This window comes from Theobroma umbraticum, unplaced genomic scaffold, assembly GCF_002168275.2.
Source record: "Theobroma umbraticum cultivar Fairchild unplaced genomic scaffold, ASM216827v3 scaffold_147.0, whole genome shotgun sequence".
NCBI classification, from domain to species: domain Eukaryota; kingdom Viridiplantae; phylum Streptophyta; class Magnoliopsida; order Malvales; family Malvaceae; genus Theobroma; species Theobroma umbraticum.
In genome coordinates this window covers 10,402,610-10,420,650 of record NW_018397259.1, presented here as the reverse complement: position 1 = coordinate 10,420,650, position 18,041 = coordinate 10,402,610, and the positions used below count along the sequence as shown (strand labels likewise).

The 18,041-nt window shown below is 33.7% G+C and overlaps 4 protein-coding genes across 4 annotated transcripts; 3 read left to right on the top strand and 1 right to left on the bottom strand.

Moving 5' to 3' along the window:
- Window positions 1-246: 246 nt before the first annotated feature.
- Window positions 247-5,235, bottom strand: LOC110416013 (importin subunit alpha-4). The gene is made up of 10 exons (XM_021427832.1): window positions 4,770-5,235; window positions 3,802-3,898; window positions 3,615-3,706; window positions 3,395-3,526; window positions 2,933-3,118; window positions 2,633-2,796; window positions 2,356-2,434; window positions 1,913-2,041; window positions 1,506-1,633; window positions 247-925 (listed from the first exon to the last, which is right to left on the bottom strand). The coding sequence occupies exons 1-10, from the start codon at window positions 4,989-4,991 to the stop codon at window positions 544-546; spliced, it is 1,611 nt and encodes a 536-aa protein (XP_021283507.1). The 5' UTR covers window positions 4,992-5,235; the 3' UTR covers window positions 247-543.
- A 1,591-nt stretch (window positions 5,236-6,826) lies between these two features.
- On the top strand, window positions 6,827-7,610 carry LOC110415688 (uncharacterized). Its single transcript, XM_021427382.2, has one exon. The coding sequence runs from the start codon at window positions 6,965-6,967 to the stop codon at window positions 7,226-7,228; it is 264 nt and encodes an 87-aa protein (XP_021283057.1). The 5' UTR covers window positions 6,827-6,964; the 3' UTR covers window positions 7,229-7,610.
- Window positions 7,611-12,512: 4,902 nt separating this feature from the next.
- LOC110415097 (putative glycerol-3-phosphate acyltransferase 3) lies at window positions 12,513-15,067 on the top strand. Its single transcript, XM_021426591.2, has 2 exons — window positions 12,513-13,272; window positions 13,356-15,067. Exons 1-2 carry the CDS (start codon window positions 12,547-12,549, stop codon window positions 14,226-14,228), a joined length of 1,599 nt encoding a protein of 532 aa, XP_021282266.1. The 5' UTR covers window positions 12,513-12,546; the 3' UTR covers window positions 14,229-15,067.
- Window positions 15,068-15,653: 586 nt separating this feature from the next.
- LOC110415578 (xaa-pro aminopeptidase P) lies at window positions 15,654-17,975 on the top strand. The gene is made up of 3 exons (XM_021427277.2): window positions 15,654-15,820; window positions 16,495-16,643; window positions 17,681-17,975. The coding sequence occupies exons 1-3, from the start codon at window positions 15,724-15,726 to the stop codon at window positions 17,756-17,758; spliced, it is 324 nt and encodes a 107-aa protein (XP_021282952.1). The 5' UTR covers window positions 15,654-15,723; the 3' UTR covers window positions 17,759-17,975.
- Window positions 17,976-18,041: the final 66 nt, after the last annotated feature.

Sequence of the window (18,041 nt, the reverse complement as noted above, 5' to 3'; positions counted from 1 at the left end):
CATTAGAAACAGCTCTTACAAATTGGCAAAACATCTCTATCAGATTCTTTTGTTAAGGAATGTGTAATGCAAGTGATGCAACATCACTTTTAGTGTCCAGTTACATAGCACAATCTTCAGAGCTTAGAGTTCTTTCATATCCTATGGCTGCCCCATCACAGCACATTGTAATAAGCTTATTTTTCTACTAGTAGCATAGCCTGTCCAACTTTGATTTAGGACAAGGACAAGCTTCACTCTCAATGCTTATAGTACAAGAAAACCATTAAGCTGATTTCAGATTTAACACAATCACAAGGAATTTTTTTCCTATGGAATATAGAAAGATATAGAAATACAAATCAAGTTAAAAACCCTTTCAACACATTTCAAATAATTCCCACAAAAAAGAAAAAAGAAGAAGAAAAGCAAATGCCTATGCGCCAGAACAAAAACCCTGACCCCTTTGGCAGCGATGAAAATGCAAACACAAGTCTAAAAATTTCACCGTGAGGAAAGTAGTAACACCTACAAAACTAGAGCCGGATTCCCAAATTAACCACTTCAACCAAATTTGAAGCCACCAGGGGGAACATTGGGCTGGTTAGCTCCAAAATTAAAGCCTTGCTGATTTTCATTCCCACCATCTTGGAGGTTCTGTTCATCATCTTCTTCTTCAGCCCAATATCTCTCCAAGATCTTCACAGCCTTCTCATAAATCTCATGGTTGTCGTGAGTTTGAAGGTTTTCAATTTTATCCAATCCATCACATTCATCAATCATTTGTGCATATAGATTGATTCCACCATTCATTCCCATTTCCTTATCAGCCTCACCAACCTTCAGAATGTTCTCAAGCCCCTCAAGGCACACGGTCACAATCCGTGGATCTGGACAGATTAGTAGATCACAGAGTGGCTTAATGCAACCTTGGCTCACCAGGAATCTGCAAAATAATAGATCATATAAGGTTTGCCACATTCAAGGGAGACTCTCTGTCTCTCACTGTCTCACATGCATATGATTAAGTGAAATGGTTAAGAAATATTATAAGGTTACTCAAGTGAGGACCAGAGAAAAGTATTTTCATTACATATTACCAAAAAAGTATGGCCAATACAGCTGTTATTCACATATTAAAAATTATATCCTGACAATCTAGATGCATACCAAAATGTTGATATATAGTATTGTCATCAAATTTATGAGGATGAAAGAAATTTGAGGAGACAGTATATAAACACTCGCTAACTGCATTTATTGCCCTCTTAACTAGCTAATTTAGTTGAGCATGCCGACAGTTCATGTACCCATCAATATGTGATCATACATGTGTTCACCATGATGCTTATGCTGATGCTGCATTTGGATAACATCAGCTTATATGCATGTGTGTATCTTGCAAATCTAAGTGTGGAGGTTTACATGTGTTCATGTGTCTTCTATAAACAATAACAAACATGCATGAATATCTGATCTATAAAAGAAAAATGAGAATCATAAGCAAAAAACGGAGCACAACATACTGAATCTGCTCATGAGATCCTCCAGAGGTGGCATTTGAGATGGCCCATGCAGCCTCCTTCTTAATGTCAAATTCTGCATGTTGAAGGAGGTGTACAAGAGGAAGAATAATATTGGCCTCAATAACTGCCTGTGCCACAGAAAATCAACAAATAATCAATAACAGTACAAGTGCTTCTAATTTTGAAAGACACTGTTAATTGAAGTCACCCTCCAAATAAAGCAATGCTTCCATTGGCTCTGAAGTAAGATTTGCAACGTTTTATTGACACCTTGGAATTTTTCACTAACAATAGGCACTTCTTAGGCAGCTAAAGAAGATGATTCCATCATCATGCCTTCTAGGCCACTGCACACATGGAGACAATAGAATCTTCATAAAAAGAACTGGGTAGAGGGAAAACTATACCTGTATTTGAGTTCTATTTCCAGCTGTTATATTAGAGATTGTCCAACAAGCTTCTTTCTTGATGCTTTTTTTATGATTTTGTACAAGAAGTTGATAGAGATGAGGCAGCACCTTGTTTTCAATCACAAACTGAAAAATATACTAGGAGTTACTTTGCAACTTTGGAAGAAAAGAAAGAAACAAGTTAACAACCTTTCTTTATCTTTGAAGAATCATGACAATAAATTCTTGAATTACTGGTTCAATTTAAAATATATAGTTTGTTTACTATATCCTACCAATTAGATTGAAGATGATTGATGAGCAATCCAAATGAAACAAATAAAGTGAGTCCAGTAAACAACAAAAAAGAAGATCAACCAGCATCCAAAATAGAAACAGTAATGATGCCCTTTTGCACAGAAATGCCATGTCAAGACTGCTGTGAACAATGTACTTCATACCTGAGTCTGATTATCATCACCAGTGACAATGTTTCCCACGGTCCGAAGAGCAGGTATGAGAACTGTAGGCGATGGGTGACTGGCACAAATGAATTTTAGTCAGCGGCAGTTGTCAAAATATTGCAACAAGTATAATACCCAGAAGGTATACAGAAATAAAAACGCCGTGACAGAGGCAAAAACTATTGGCAGCAGCCAAAATGGAGAGGGTGCATAATATCTATTGCAACCTAAGGTAGTTAGCATTCAAGTACTTTGTAGGATATGCAAAGCTCACCCTAAAAGTTCCACCAGTCGTGCACAGACCCCAGCTTCAATCACAGCCTGAATTTTGTCATTTGGGCCATCTGAAAGATATGATAGTGCCCAGCAAGCATCTGTCAGAACTTCTTCATCATTCAAGTGGATAAGTTCCCGAAGAATTGGTAAAGCAGGCTTCACCTGAAAAGAAAACAAGGGTTGTTATCACAACTACCATAAGTTACCCCACATATATGATGTCAAAAAACGATATTAAGCTAAATTTTTAAAAACTTTTTCTATGACAATTTTCATAGAAGTCTTCCACAGTCTCTACCTGCTCAAATGGTGTTGGCGGCTTGCCACGGCAGAAATTAGATAATGTCCATGTAGCATTCCTCAGCATGGATAATTTGGAGCGTTCATTTAACTGAGCTAACAGTGGCATAAGTGCACCATTACCAAGAACTAGATCTCTACAACTTGGTGAATCACCAGCAACATTACCTAACGCCCATACAGCCTAAATAGAAAAAAGGCTAAGTGAGGATGCAAACACATCAACTGTTGCAGCAAAGGAATAGCTAATAGAACATATGCGCACAGATTGAATGTGGGATAAACAAAAAATGTTTGACATAAAACAAGAATCAAGTTAAAGTATACAGTGTCAGGTATAGTACTTGCATAAAATGTAGAACTAAAACATTAATGATCTAAGTTACATGGAAAGTAAGAGAATTTTGTCACTCTACACAGTTACAGAAGATACAGATTTATTACTGAAACAAGAACTGACCTGCTCTCTAACATCATCACTAGCAGAACTAAGCAGCTGCACAAACATTGGGACAGCACCATGCTCAATAACAACCCGTGTGTGCTCAGATGTGCCAGAGGCAACATTGGTCAAAGCCCAGGCAGCCTCAAACTAAAATCAAAGGCATGTTAGTCTCTGCAATAATATTATTTCTTAAACAAATTATTTCAATTTAAACAAAAGAAAGAAAACATCATACTTGCAATTGGGGCAGATCCTGCCTTCCAAGAAACTCCACAAACCGAGGGACAACTCCAGCTTTGATTACTTCATCAATTGGAGGACTGCGCTCTACAGGTAAAACAGATGAAAATCAACAATGTAAATGGGCATATTCCATTAGAAAAGAACTGTTCTAAGAGTACGAATTAGGAAATATAACTTACCTATTGACAACAGCTTTCTAAACTGAGTTGTGGCTTCTAACTGTGAGGCAGGATCATCGGACCACACCCCTTGTACCATCAAAGGAATACTTTCCAACTGTTAGATATCATCAAGAATACTAGATTCAGGATCCAAATAATAAAAAGCCTAAAATATTAAGGATCAAAACCATAACAAAATCCTTTCCACACTATTGAAGCAGAATTGATGTTTCGATATCCTAACTTCAAAAACAGCATGCTAATAGACATTTAACCTTTCCCAACATCTGAAAGAGATCTAAAATGCTAAGTCTTTTTCCCACCTACATGTATTTTACCAGTAATAAAACCAAACAGCCACTGGCAATTCCTGAGACTGAAGAAAGCACTTCTCTCCATGCTTCATTGAATTCCTACTAGATCAGAGAATATCAGAGTATTGTCATCCTAAATCCACAACCTTAAAGCTCCACTTCCCCCGTTTTTGCCAATTAACCAAACAGGAATCTAAGACAAACCCTTTAATTGAAAGGCCAGGCAAATCTCAGAACCAACACATGGAGAGGAAAAAAAAAAAAGTAGCTACCCTATTACATAAGCTTTAAAAAATTGCCTTTCTCAAATTAAAAAGCCTTTTCCTTATCAAATATTTCTACTTCTACCATTATAATTACATATCAGTAAAAATTAGAAAAAAAAAAAAACCTGAATCTAGTGAGTTTAATGATCTCCATTGCGTTAAGAACCCAAATCTCCATTAAATCTTTTCATTTTTCTCAATGAAGGTACTAAATAAAAATCCTTCCTTACTGATCTTAAGAATTAGCAGTTCTAATTGAAAAATAACAGCAACGATATCAATGAGAAGTAACAGCAATACTATCAGTTGCATCGAGATCCCAAATTCTCCCTTAAACAAAAACCAAACCCAACAATCAAAACAGTTGGAAAAACATTTAAAAGAAAACCAAGAAAAAAAAAGGTACCCTTTTTTCAATAGCCGCAGCATTTTGCGCCGCATCGAGCAAAGGCTGCTGAGACTGAAGCAGAAGGCCCTCTCTCCGCTTTTTAAGGAGATTGTCTTCGCGCTTGTTCTTCCTGATCTCAACCAGATTGTCCTCTCTCCTCCTCCTGGCTTCCTCCGCATCCACTCCCGTCTTGTAACTCTTCTTCCTCACCTCAGTTCGGGTACTTGGTCGAAGCGACATTCTCGTTTGCTTTTGGATACAAAAAACAAAGACGGGTTTGTATCCAATGCTTGCCCTTTGTGCTTGTAGAAATGACACTGAAGGGAAGAAATGAAAGGGAATAAGAAGAGGGATCGTAGGGTGGGTAGTGGTGGCGTGGAGGTGGAGACGCGAGAGAGAGAGAGAGAGATTGTCAAGTGAAAATCAATTCCCTTTTTCCTTCTTTTGTGTGCTTTAGGAGTAAGTAGTAACTAGATTTTGACACACCTGCAAGTTGCAAGTTGCCTGGAAATGAGAATAAATAAATGAAAATAAAATAAAGTGGGCTTGGGCTTTTTACTTTCATTGAATTAATGGGTTTTTTAATGCAAGTTGAATAATTTAGTTAAACCCAAAATAGTTATGGGCCTCTAAAATTTTCCAATCCAAGAAGCCCACATAAAGGAAAAAAAAATGATACCAAATAAAAATATATAATTAATGTTAATTAATTGTGATATAAATGTTAAAATTGATTATAAAAAAATACTTATTATAAATGGTGAGGTTGAAAGTTAAAACTAAGTAAGGTTGAGCATATTTCTGTCGAAATTGAAATAATAAATTGAATTCGTTTTGGTTATTTCGATTTTCGTATACATTCGATTGATTTTTTGTATAGAAGATTCATGATTGAACCAATAGAATAAGTTGATTAATCTTTCCTCCCTCTCCAAAAAAAACAAAACCTTTTCTCTCACTGCTGCATGCCTGATAATTCGATAATTAAACATGGGTTGTGTGGGGACTTCCACATTGGTGTTGGGCAAATATTGAACAAAGACATAAAGAGCATATATGAGTTGGAGAAGACAACTTATTCAGCATGTTTTTGAGTTTAAAATATAAGTTCGTGATAAATAATATTAAAATATACTTAAATCTTTATTGATGTAAAATCTCACAAGAAATACTAAGATGAAGAGAGACCAGACCAAGGTATGGTGATTGAATGTTACCAATCAAATATTAATAAAAAATAAAAAAATAAATATTTTTTTATTTTAATATATATTTTTTTGAATTGAAAATGTAAAAATCCATGACAGTAAGCATGTGACTTAACCGAAATTCATTATCCTCCTTGGGAGGAGATTGAACAGAAGTCAATGAACATAAGCATCAAGTCATCTGTTGGTCTGCTTGTAGCAGGAGATTGGCTCACTACCTCTATCTTACTTATATTTTGCATGGGCAGGAATTATGTTTTTGCTACTTTGTTCCTTTTGAAACTTATTTTCTTATATTTTTACACCTTTTGATTAATCACTAAACATTAATTAAGAGAATCAATTAGAAACCTGGGTATGATATTGATCTATCTAATTAACAAGCAACTTTACCAATCTAATTATAATCAAAATAATCAATCCAACTAACCAATTTAATTTGATTTTATTTATTTTAATTTTACGAGATAATTTGATTAGTTCAATTATTTTTCCATGTTAATTAATTCGATTTTAAAAAATTTTGAATCGAACCAATCAAATAGACCACCCTAAATATAGTAGATAGGTTTGGATTATTTGAGCAAGTGGATTAGAAGTAGACTATTTTTGTCTATCTAAATTGAAATTTCAAAAATTTAGCAAGTCTTTAGGAGGTAAAACCTTGAAAAAACAAACAGGAGGACATGGTTTCAAATGAAGACAACTAACACATAGGACAAGACAAATTCAATTGAATATTTGATGGCATTTCACAAATTTTTCCCTCCAAAGTCCATGACAAATTTCAAAGACAGTCCAACTACAATTGAATCTCAAATCACAACCGTCCATCAGCAAAATGGACTCCTCAAGTTCATGCTTCCAATATGAACCCGCATGTACTGTATCATTCCTATTTAATACTATAAAAACCACCCTCTCTAGTCTCACATTTTTCTTACAACCTGCTAGAGTTCAGTCCAGTAGATAGAGAAAAGCGAAACGGAGAGGGACAAAAGAAAAATGGCAGGGAGATGGGCCACGTTAGCATTTCGGCGGGTAGCCTCGGAGCTGGTATCGTTCCGGTCGTCGATCCTAAGATGGCCGCAGTTCGTTTCCTCCTCGATGCTCTTGCCGAGGTGGGGGTTCTTCGGGTGGCCCGAGCTGAGCAGCTTCAGTTTCTCCGTCGTGGACGACGTCGTTTGGGGTCTGATCACGGCGTTCGAGTCCGTCGCCTTGGTCTCCATGCTCTGCTTCTTCTTTCTCTTTTGCGGCTGCACTGTCTGAAAAGTAAATTTAATAAAAAAATCCACAACTTTTCCGACCGTAATCAGCTGAGGCTGTCGGAATCCTACGTGGCGGAGATATTAAGTAGATCAGCACGTGACTTGGAGTTCGGCGCACGTGGAGTTTGTTGCAATTTTGTCTCCTCTTTTATTTGGCCATTTTAGCCTGACTTTGTAATTCCAATAGGCAATAGCAGTAAAAATGCTTCCTTTTTTTGAACTTTTGAGCTTTCTTTTTGTACACTTTGGGTGGCTGTCCTCCTTAATCTTAGGCATTAATTTGTTATATAAATGTGACAACAATGGGTGCAATTTTTTTTTTCTAATTTATAATTGAATTTATATATCACTACTTATTTTATAAATATAATTTCTACGCTTTACTTTGAATCTTATAAATACGAATGATAATTAAAAATAAATTAAAAATTACGAAATAACTTTTTACAATTTATGATTGAATCCTATAAATTTAAATGAAAAGTATATTTAATACGAACGAGTATTAATCGATTCTAATTGAAATAATCGATTAAATTTGATATTAATGGATTAAGAAAGACGATTTATTTAACTAGGTTTTTCATCGATTTTTGATTTAATTTTTGAAATTTTAAAATCGGATGGATGGACCTAGCTAGCAATTACTAAAACTTGGGCCAACGAAGTAATGAAGTGTGGAGCATATAATAATGGGCCATGAAGCAGGATGTACTCCCAACTGTTGTTGTTTTCTCATTGATGTGATCCATTTATGGTGGAAAATGGATTTGGATCTTCACAAATCCATCTCCATCCACTTAATCTCAAATCAAAAACTATTGATTCTATCCCACTTTAATTTAATTTTTCTTTTGGATAAGTGATTATGATATATATATATATATATATATATATATTACATCCTGTTGAATCTTAACAAAAGGATATTCAACTGATTATTATCTCTAACAACATTTCAAATAATTAGCAATTTGGATCGAAATCAGTAACAAAAAATCTTAACAATCTATTTTTAGATAACAATTAAGTTAATTTCAAATTAATTTTTATCACAATGCAACTGCCTTATAAATATGTTACCAAAAATTGGTGACGATGCCCTCTTCCCAATTGTCTCAATTTGCGGAGGAATGCGATGATAATTGTTAGGTTTGTATTCTTTTAATTAATAATATCACAAATTGTTTGAGGTATTAATTTTTTATACATTTTTATTTGAAAATATTTTAATATTAAAAATTATTAATTTAATAAAGGTGGACGTCAATGACGGGTGCAGGGTTTATAGTGAGAAATGACAATATTCAGTTATTGTTTCAAATTAATACTAAATATAAAATTATAATACATAAATATAAATAGTTAAATATAATATATAAAATTAATAATTATTCTGAAAAACTCATTTAAAAATTTTATATAATATAATAAAAATTTTAAAATTTTGAAAAGGTGAGGCTCCGCAATTACCAAGCCTTACAATTAATTAAATTAATTCAATTAATTTTTTAAAAAATTAAATTAATTAGATTTTTAAAATTGTAAAAAATAGACCGATCGAAACCCGTCGAAAGCTCATCCCTAACTTGCAATTACCAAGCCTTGGGATATTGAACCAATGAAGTTTCCATGGTGTAAGATTGGGCCACGAAGAACCATGCACTCTTCTCCAGCTCTTGTCTTGTTTCACAAATGGGCTAATTGATGATATGTAACAGACAAAATAGGGTAGACATAAGGTCAATTTTGTGTTTCATTTTCTGTCCCTTTTGCAACCTCAAACGCAAAGTCTGAATTTGCCCGAAAAACATTAATCCGGGTGTTCATATTTTGACGTCTCCTTAGCATTCATATTTCGTAAATGACACGCTATTATCTAAATATAGTTATCAGCGTGCGTGCACGTTACATGGAGAAAAAAACAAATTTTCAATAACAATTAATACGATGAGGAATTGTACTTGTTAATTCGGAAATCGGTATTATTACATGTTGATCTTAATTTTTAGAAAAAATTAAAAATTATGAACATATATATTTATGGTAATTATATATCCAAAACCTATATATATATATATATCAATATTTTAAAGTCTTGATGACTGGGCATTCCTTATTTATTAAGATTTGGAATGTGGTTATCTATCACATCTTTCACTAATGTTAAAGACCCACTTACTAATTAAGCTTTAAATGATTAGTATATATTGTTGGATATGAAACATTACCAATATTTTTATTGGTAACCAAAAACTTTCCCATCGATCGTTTATGGCAAGTACAACCAGGGAATTAATGTCACACTCTCTTTTATTTTTATTTTTTGTTAAACAAGAATTTGGATAAAATAAAATTAAAATTTAACACCGAAAAATTAAGTAGTGAATTTTGTTGCAAAAATCGTTTGGTATTCTTAAAAACCAAAGAATATAAAACTAGGGTTCATTTGGTAATCGAGAAATGATTTGTTGTAAAAAAAAATTTTCTGTGTAAAATATTTTACAGGAAAATTTAATGTTTTTAATTATTTGGATGAATTGTCGGAAACATTTTCTGTTGTTTGAATCATCCTATAGAAAATATTTTCCTCCATATTAGAGTTATTTAGGTGTTCACATAATAAATAGGACTTGATTACAAAACAATATTAATATTTGAATTTTACTAATTTGGGATCAAAATTAAAAATGAAAATGAAAATGGATAAAATCAATAATCATATTTCTTAAAGCATTTAACCATATATATGCAATGAAATAAACTCTAATTTTAAAAAAAATTTCATCTCATCACTTGTTTATTATAACTATAAAAATATAAATATTCATCAATTGTGTAATATATCCATAGCCTACACTTATAAATATGCATTTATTAAATGATGATCATTAAAATATTTTTTATTATAATTATTAGTAAGATTTAAACCTATTATAAATGTGTATTAATCAAATGACCATTGAAATATTTTTGTTATAATTATTAGTAAAATTTGTTCAATTTATAAATAAAAAATTTAATTGCATTGAATTATTTTATTAAAAAATATTTTGTTAATTTTAATAGTGTTGTATAATTTAAATATTAATATTTTTAAACTAAAATTTTAAAACAAAATATTAATATTTTTTTATTTTTTAATATTTTAAGTTAAATATTAATATTCATCAAACTTATACTTATAAACTTAATATAAAAGTGTTTTTGTTGTTCTTCGGAAAATATTTTACATTTAGAATCAATTTTCTTCAGTCTAAGTAAGTATAAATTCTGAAAACGTTTTCTGAAAAATATTTTACTTTAAAACAAACATACCCTTAGTGTAAGTAATTTTTTATAATTTATCAGACACATCTCCAGCTCAAATTGAAATATCATTAATCGGGTACTTTTTGGGTTACATTAAGCTTAATTCTTTCTTTAGTGTGAAAATAACTCTCTCAATTTGACTAAAAAATGCAAAAGAAGGCAGTATTTTCCATTTCTATTCATTGCTGTTTACATCATATTTATACCAGTGAGAGAGACCACACTTCTTATTGAAATAAAGAAAAGTTTTGCTTACCAAATTATAGCAATTCTGTGAAAGTTAAACATTGACTGCATTTCCTTTAAATTTCTTCCCCAAGGACTATGGTTTGTTAGGCAACAAAATGGTAGCTTTTTAAGCAATCAACTCTAACCACTAATCAACCCCAATTTCCAATGTATATCTCTTTGCATCAAATTCCCTCCTGGTCACCTGTCATCCAGAACCTTAGAAAAAAAAATTGACAGTTTTTCTATCTAATTAATTAGTAATTATGACTTGTCATACACATGCACCTTGATTTTCTATGAATATATATGCTTATTTTATTATTTTATTTTTAGCAAAATGGGTGGGATAGGTTATCACTAATTAAAGCTTTATTAGGACCCAATCATATGATCATAATAAATGATACACTCCCTTCATCCCCTTTTAAACATATTTCATAATTTTATATGATTTTATTAAAAATAATGATTAAAATGGTTTATTTAATAAAAAAAATTCGATAAGAACCATAAATATAATGAGGTGGACAGAGTACAGTACTTTGTTAGTAGCTATGTCTCCTTCACTTTCCGAAGGAGCCTCAAAATTTTATCCATGGACATGAAAAACACCTTCCAATAATGTTTTTTCTTTCTAGACTTGTAATGATTCCAAACCTTCTTTTAACAATGTTTGTGAGAATTCTTCCCATAATAATATAAAATTTAATAATTTTGAACTGTTTGTCTGAAAAAAAAAAACAACAACAATTACTAAATAGGAAATTAATAAACTGATTTAGCTTACTAATAAGAAATAAGCTATGTATTTTTTGTGTTAACATATATAATCTTTAGTTTCATATGTATTGAAAAAAAATAGAGTATTATTCGTAGATAATACTATGAATTATCGATAAAATACCGATAAATTTTTGAGAAAATAAATTTTATGCATCGCCTATAGAATTGGGAGGGAATATACTATATTGGATTTCGAATTTGAAGAGTGTGTGCATGGTGGTTGGTATAGATCGGCAGGTAAGCAGCTGTTGTGTACAAGGGCAAAAGAACTGACTGTTTCAAATTTGCCCTGTTCAAATGTCCGACCCACCAACCAATGACAATGCTGTTGCTTCCTTTGGTTTTTGTGGCCAGACACACTCACATGCAGATCATTTTTCGAAATGCAAACTACCCTTTCTTGGTCGATGCCTTTCTGTTTACGAATTGACCAATGATTTTGATATTGGTTCCTGTACAAACCCTACTAACGTGTATTAATTAACCTGAAGATGAAGTTATGTTGAATGTTTATTTTCATCGGAACAAAAATGAACCATATGTGCAGCTCCCAATCTTTGCATGCATGGCGGATGGGATGGCAACCCTTTGGTAGGTATATCAGTTAAAGGTGTGAAAGTGGTAATAAGAAAAACTTATGTCTGAGATGAAAGGTTAGAGGTAATCACGCACCTGGACTCTTGTAAGTTGTGTCTCATTAATAAACTGATTGAGAAATGGGAACTAGACAATGCCAAAGGTTCTTTTCTGATATTTTGCCTGAGGTTCATCATCTTTTAGATTCAAAGATTTCAGCTGATGTGATGCTCCGACCTCTGAGCGACGATCTTAATGTAAAACGATTACTAAAATTCAAAGCATATATACATGTTAAAGATATTGATAATTATTCAGAATATACACGCAATGTGGAATTATTTCTTATTTTGTTAGATGAACTAAGACGTCAGTATAAAACCCCATCAATATTGGACAAAAAATTTGTCAAACATTATGGCCGGTAAGCCACAAAACCTGAATGTTTTTCTCTTCCTGAAAAAGATCCTGCTCACGAAAACTTGGAGTAAAATATACTTGCAAAGAGATGCTAGCAACTCCCATGGATCCCAACAACAATCCAACAAGTACCCTTTTCTTCTTGCAAATGGGCTAGAAACACTTTCAGCCAAAGCATTGATGTTTCATACAGAGGGGGCATTGTTGAAATCATCTTCACTCTTCTCTTACTTCTTTCTGGTAGCCTTTGAAGCTGGAGGGCTCTTAAGGGCTTTCATTCTATTTCTTTTGTACCCTATCATTTGTTTGGTTGGTAAGGAATGGGGGCTGAAGATTATGGTTTTTGTTTGCTTTGTCGGACTGAAGGAGGAGAGTTTCAGAATTGGAAAAACTGTGTTGCCCAAGTTCTTCTTAGAGGATGTTGGGAATGAAGGCTTTGATATGGTGATGAAATGTGGTGGTAAAAAAATAGGAGTGACTGATATGCCTAGAGTTATGGTGGACTGCTTTTTGAAAAATTACTTGAGGGTTGAGGCTGTCGTCGGGAGAGAGTTGAAGGTGGTTTGTGGGCATTTTGTAGGCTTGATGGAGGAAAGGAAGGCAAGCAGTACAGCTTTCTTGGAACTGGAAGAGATTCTTGGGAAGGAGAAAATGGGCTCATCTGTTATTGGCATCAGTTGCTTCAACAACTCCCTTGATCAACAACTCTTTTCTTGTTGTGAGGTTTGTAATTATTCTTGCCTGAATCTCTCCTCCCTTTTTGTTAGGGGACGAATACCAAAACTATAATTCTGTTATTGTATCAGGTTCTTTACATGGTAAGTGAAGCTGACAAGAAGAATTGGCAGGCCCTTCCCAGGGAGAAATATCCAAGACCATTGATTTTTCATGATGGAAGATTGGCTTTCCGGCCAACTCCGCTTTCTAGTTTACGGATGTTCATGTGGATTCCATTCGGAATTTTCCTACTAATTGTTAGAGCAACAGTCGGGTACCTGATTCCATTCAAGTTTTCTATGCCATTCTTATGCTTTACAGGGCTTACAGGCACCTTAATCAGGCCAAGCTCCTTCCCTGACCGTGCTGATGACGAACAAAAACAAGGGGGTGTGCTCTATGTGTGCAACCACAGAACTCTGCTTGATCCAATCTATGTTTCAATTGGCCTTGTCAAACGTCTTAATGCAGTCACATACAGTTTAAGTCGGGTGACAGAGCTGATGGCACCAATTAAGACAGTTCGGTTAACAAGAAACAGGGAGGAAGACTCCAAGATGATTGGAAAGCTACTGAAACAAGGTGATCTAGTTATCTGTCCTGAGGGAACCACTTGCAGGGAGCCGTATTTGCTTAGGTTTAGTCCTCTGTTTGCAGAGATAACAGATGAGATAGTTCCTGTTGCCATAGATTTCCAAGTAAGCATGTTCTATGGAACAACAGCTAGCGGGTTCAAATTCTTAGACCCCGTTTTCTTGCTCATGAATCCGACAAGTCACTGCTCTGCCAGGATCCTCGAGAAGCTACCGAAATCTTTTACATGTCAAGGAGGAGGGAAATCAAAGTTTGAGGTAGCCAATCATGTCCAGGCAATAATTGGCAAAGCCTTAAATTTTGAATGTACGTCTTTGACTAGAAGAGACAAGTACATGATCTTGGCAGGGAACCAGGGAATAGTCTAGCATATCCCGCAGGCCGACAATAAACTGAAATCCAAATTTTCTCAAAAAGTTGGTTTTTTCCCATTTATTTTTCTGCGTTGAATATTATTCTATGAAAGACAAAGGGTGGACATTTGGGTAGTTGACAATTAATGTTAACTGATGATCTGTAATTCGATTTTTTTTTCTGCTTATGATGATTAGATCATATCTGATGTCAGAATATCTTAAACCATGAGTTGGAAACTTTGTTTTGTGTTTTTCTCCTTTGTTCCAACTGATTTTGTGTTTCACTTTGGTCTACTATGGAAAAGGATAGGTGGTACCCTGGAAGGTATCAGGTGTCTGTCTCATGCCCGGGTGTGCATTGTTGAAAAAGGGCACTGTCACTGAAAACATCTAACAGATCAGATTCAAAAGTTGGTAGAAGTTCATGAATGGGAGGTAGTTCACCATAAAATCCGATCAACTTTCCAATTTTTCATCAAGGTACTTTTCAGAGTCAAGATGTAAACAAAGATTAACACAAACCATGCCTCAGCGTCCACATGATCCCAGTCTCATGCAAACATCTTTCAGCACATGAATTTTATAATCAAACCCTGTTTCTGTGTTTGGAAATTGGGTTTCCTTGAGTATTGACATAATCAATTAGACTGAGCAGATCATTTGACATAGATGGGGAAACACCAAAGCAATCTGCTTGGGGCCTCTGGCTTGAAATTTGATTTGTTTAGAAAGAGGAAAAAGGTAAGCAAGAGACAGAGGAACACTGTCCTTAGAGTCAAACATCCAGACAGGGAGAAACTGATATGCAGAAAATGTAAGCAAGACTGCAGTCTCCATTGCAGCAAACTTGAAGGACTCAAATAGCTAATCACATGTTTATAAGATTGATGATCCTTCTTTGCTATCAATTTATAGTATTTTTTCAGCTTGTTTGAACCACTCTGGCATTGCAAGAGGGGAAAAATTATGTTAACCCACACAATCAATAATCTAACTATTATAAATATATAGGTTAATTTTCCTAGATATATATTTCTTAATTTAACAATTAATTCATACAAGCAATACTATCCATATGAGTTACTTATATCAACTTATATAGATCAATTAATTTTAAGGTTAGAAGTATTTTTTAGAAGGAAATTTAATTTACTATTGAGATAAAAAGAAGGCTAAATTGATTAAATTAAATATTGTCACATAGTTAATAAATAAATATAAAAATTGAGAATTTTTGAAAAGAAATATTTATAATTTTAAAAATATTTATTTTGAAAGGCTTTTTAAGTTGTTATAGAGGGTGACAGTACACTAAATATCCTTTTTTTTTAAAAATAAAGTTAATAAAAAAATTGACCAAATAAATTTTTTTACTTCACTATAAACAAAACGGTGCGTTTAGGTGCAGCCAAAACTTCGTGTTCTCGTTCAGAAAAACCCAACCTTTGTTCACTGCTAAGCAGAAACCTAAAACCTTTGCCTCTCGGTCTGCAGATCAATCCTAAAGATGGCATGGGTGCAAATCCTGAAGAATACAAGGGCAATACCTGTTTCAAATCCATGTGGGTTCTCGAGGCTCTTCTCCAAGTCCAGTCCTTTTGTTGGTAAGATCTTCTCTTTGAAGCATAAACCATAGCAAGCACATTGAGAGTGAAAAATGTCCATGGTTCTGTTTGGTTCCTGGGAAAGTAACATGAAAGTGTTTGCGTTTTAGTTGTTAGTATTTTGGGTTTTTCTTCTTTAGGCCTTTTTCTTTGGTTAACTGTTGAGAGGCAGTTTATGTTTTTTGGGCTTCTAGTATTGCTTAGAAGAATAGGGAATTGAGGATGAAGTTAGGATCTTTTTCTTTCTTTTGTTTTTTTTTATTCATTGAACAGTGAATGAATAGCTAAATGATGCTAATTTGAGTTGGCTTTTTTTTTTTTTAATTCTTTTATTTTATAAGAAAATGGTGGAAAAGAAGAGATAAAAAAGAGAACTTTGGACATTTTGATTCATGTTGTTTAGATTATAGGATTCTCAACAGATGTCAGTTTAAAATAAACTACATAGAGCTTACTCAACATGAACTTGGTCCTTTCTCATGTCTACAAGCTAAGTAATAGGCTAAAGAAAAGCACCTGAATCAAGACAGCTGATAAGGTTTTTTCCCTCTCGTGTCATAAGGAGCAGTTATTTTGCCAAAAGTAATTCAATTTTAAATGTCACTTCTTTTGGTTAATTGTAATCTTAAAATGGTGAAAGATGAATTTGAGAAGTGATCTTGTTATTATTGCAGTGAAGGTTGGAATACCAGAATTTCTCAATGGAGTAGGGAAGGGGGTTGAAACTCATGTGGCGAAGCTGGAATCTGAGATTGGTGACTTTCAGAAACTGCTTGTCACCCGCACTCTTAAGCTCAAGAAACTTGGAATTCCTTGTAAACATGTAATAATTCTGAACTCACACTAAATAAAACTTGCATTTAATATGGCCTATGTTGAGCAATACATGAACACTTATGCATCCCACTTTTATGCAGTTATAGTTGATTATCCAGTTATGCAGTACCATTAATGGCCTTTGTGAGCATTACTTTTTGTTTGCTGCCCCAACATTGTTGCTCCTTGTATAGGAGATGAATCCTAGCATGGTGCTTATCAAACTGGACGTTGCACCTAAACTATTAATGATACTGTTCTTTTATGGCCTTAGTCAAAATTCCTGTGTTTATTATTTGCTTGATTGCATAATATAGTAAACTAGTTTAAGTAGTTCACTAGCATGTACCACTTAGGATCTACCAAAGCTTAAGCTTATGGATATGGGCTCTAAAGAATAGTTTTAAAGATTAGGATAGAAACGAATGGAATTAAACTTGTTGGAATGGTTTAGCATTTGTAAATTAACGTGTGTTTTGATCTCAATCAGAGGACATTGTTGTGATGAGCAGTTTGTTTGTTACCCATGGATGAGGCTTTCCTTGACTTGACATAAGGAGGGCGATTCCTTTTAATCCTGTATCATGAAATTTGAGAAGTTTGCCCGGCTACTTCGTCCATACTCTCTCTCAGAAAGAAAAAAAAAAGATAATAATAAAAAAAACCTTTTAATGGGTTGTAGAGAAGATCAATATAGTGTGTATTAGTGAGCATTTGCTGGTTTATTGTAAACCTAACAGGTGTGATCGTGCAGCTATGGTTACTAATTGTTATATAAAGGGTAGAATGTTGGCATAGATTCCTGACATTTGCTGAAGTGAATTGTCTTTATGTGCATTGTCACTGCCATATTGTGGTTTCATCCAAATAGCTTAACAAATTTTAACACCGTATACTTTGCTCTCTTTTTTTTTGTTTCATGTGTAAAAAGCTCTGCTATTTAAAGGAGTGGATTAAGAATATATACATTTTTGTAGAATTGTCATTTCATTTCTACAATTGCCTGAGTTAGTCATTGAATGGTTTTTGATTTTGGTCTTGCAGAGGAAGCTGATTCTGAAATATGCTCACAAATATAGGTTGGGTCTGTGGAGGCCTAGAGCTGAGTCTTTGAAGGCCTAATTACTAAATCTAATCCTTTGAGAGCTATACTAAGATGTTGCTGTACCTCAGATTTATGGACGGGTGTATGTTTCCATGTGTCAGACTGAAAGTCTAGGATTTTTGGCCTCCAATGGACATTAGTTTAGTGATTTAGATGAAAATATCCAATGCATGGTTCACTGAATTTTGTGAAGCAAAATTGACTTGCATCCAAAAAATTATTCAATTTTTTTCTTGAGCAGTCCTCATACCCCTATGTATTAGTATTTCAATGTTTCAATTCCAATCTATTCATGTGAGA

What these genes read in the sequence shown, in the direction of transcription:
- LOC110416013 (XM_021427832.1), bottom strand. Translation starts at nt 4,991, where the DNA reads ATGTCGCTTCGACCAAGTACCCGAACTGAGGTGAGGAAGAAGAGTTAC. An exon ending in GTGATGATGTTAGAGAGCAG is followed by an intron (nt 3,119 to 3,394) that starts GTCAGTTCTTGT and finishes TTTTCTATTTAG; the next exon opens with GCTGTATGGGCGTTAGGTAA. An exon ending in GTGATGATAATCAGACTCAG is followed by an intron (nt 2,042 to 2,355) that starts GTATGAAGTACA and finishes TATATTTTTCAG; the next exon opens with TTTGTGATTGAAAACAAGGT.
- LOC110415097 (XM_021426591.2), top strand. Translation starts at nt 12,547, where the DNA reads ATGGCCGGTAAGCCACAAAACCTGAATGTTTTTCTCTTCCTGAAAAAG. An exon ending in AACTCTTTTCTTGTTGTGAG is followed by an intron (nt 13,273 to 13,355) that starts GTTTGTAATTAT and finishes TTATTGTATCAG; the next exon opens with GTTCTTTACATGGTAAGTGA.
- LOC110415578 (XM_021427277.2), top strand. Translation starts at nt 15,724, where the DNA reads ATGGCATGGGTGCAAATCCTGAAGAATACAAGGGCAATACCTGTTTCA. An exon ending in CAAGTCCAGTCCTTTTGTTG is followed by an intron (nt 15,821 to 16,494) that starts GTAAGATCTTCT and finishes TTATTATTGCAG; the next exon opens with TGAAGGTTGGAATACCAGAA. An exon ending in TTGGAATTCCTTGTAAACAT is followed by an intron (nt 16,644 to 17,680) that starts GTAATAATTCTG and finishes TTGGTCTTGCAG; the next exon opens with AGGAAGCTGATTCTGAAATA.
- LOC110415688 (XM_021427382.2), top strand. Translation starts at nt 6,965, where the DNA reads ATGGCAGGGAGATGGGCCACGTTAGCATTTCGGCGGGTAGCCTCGGAG.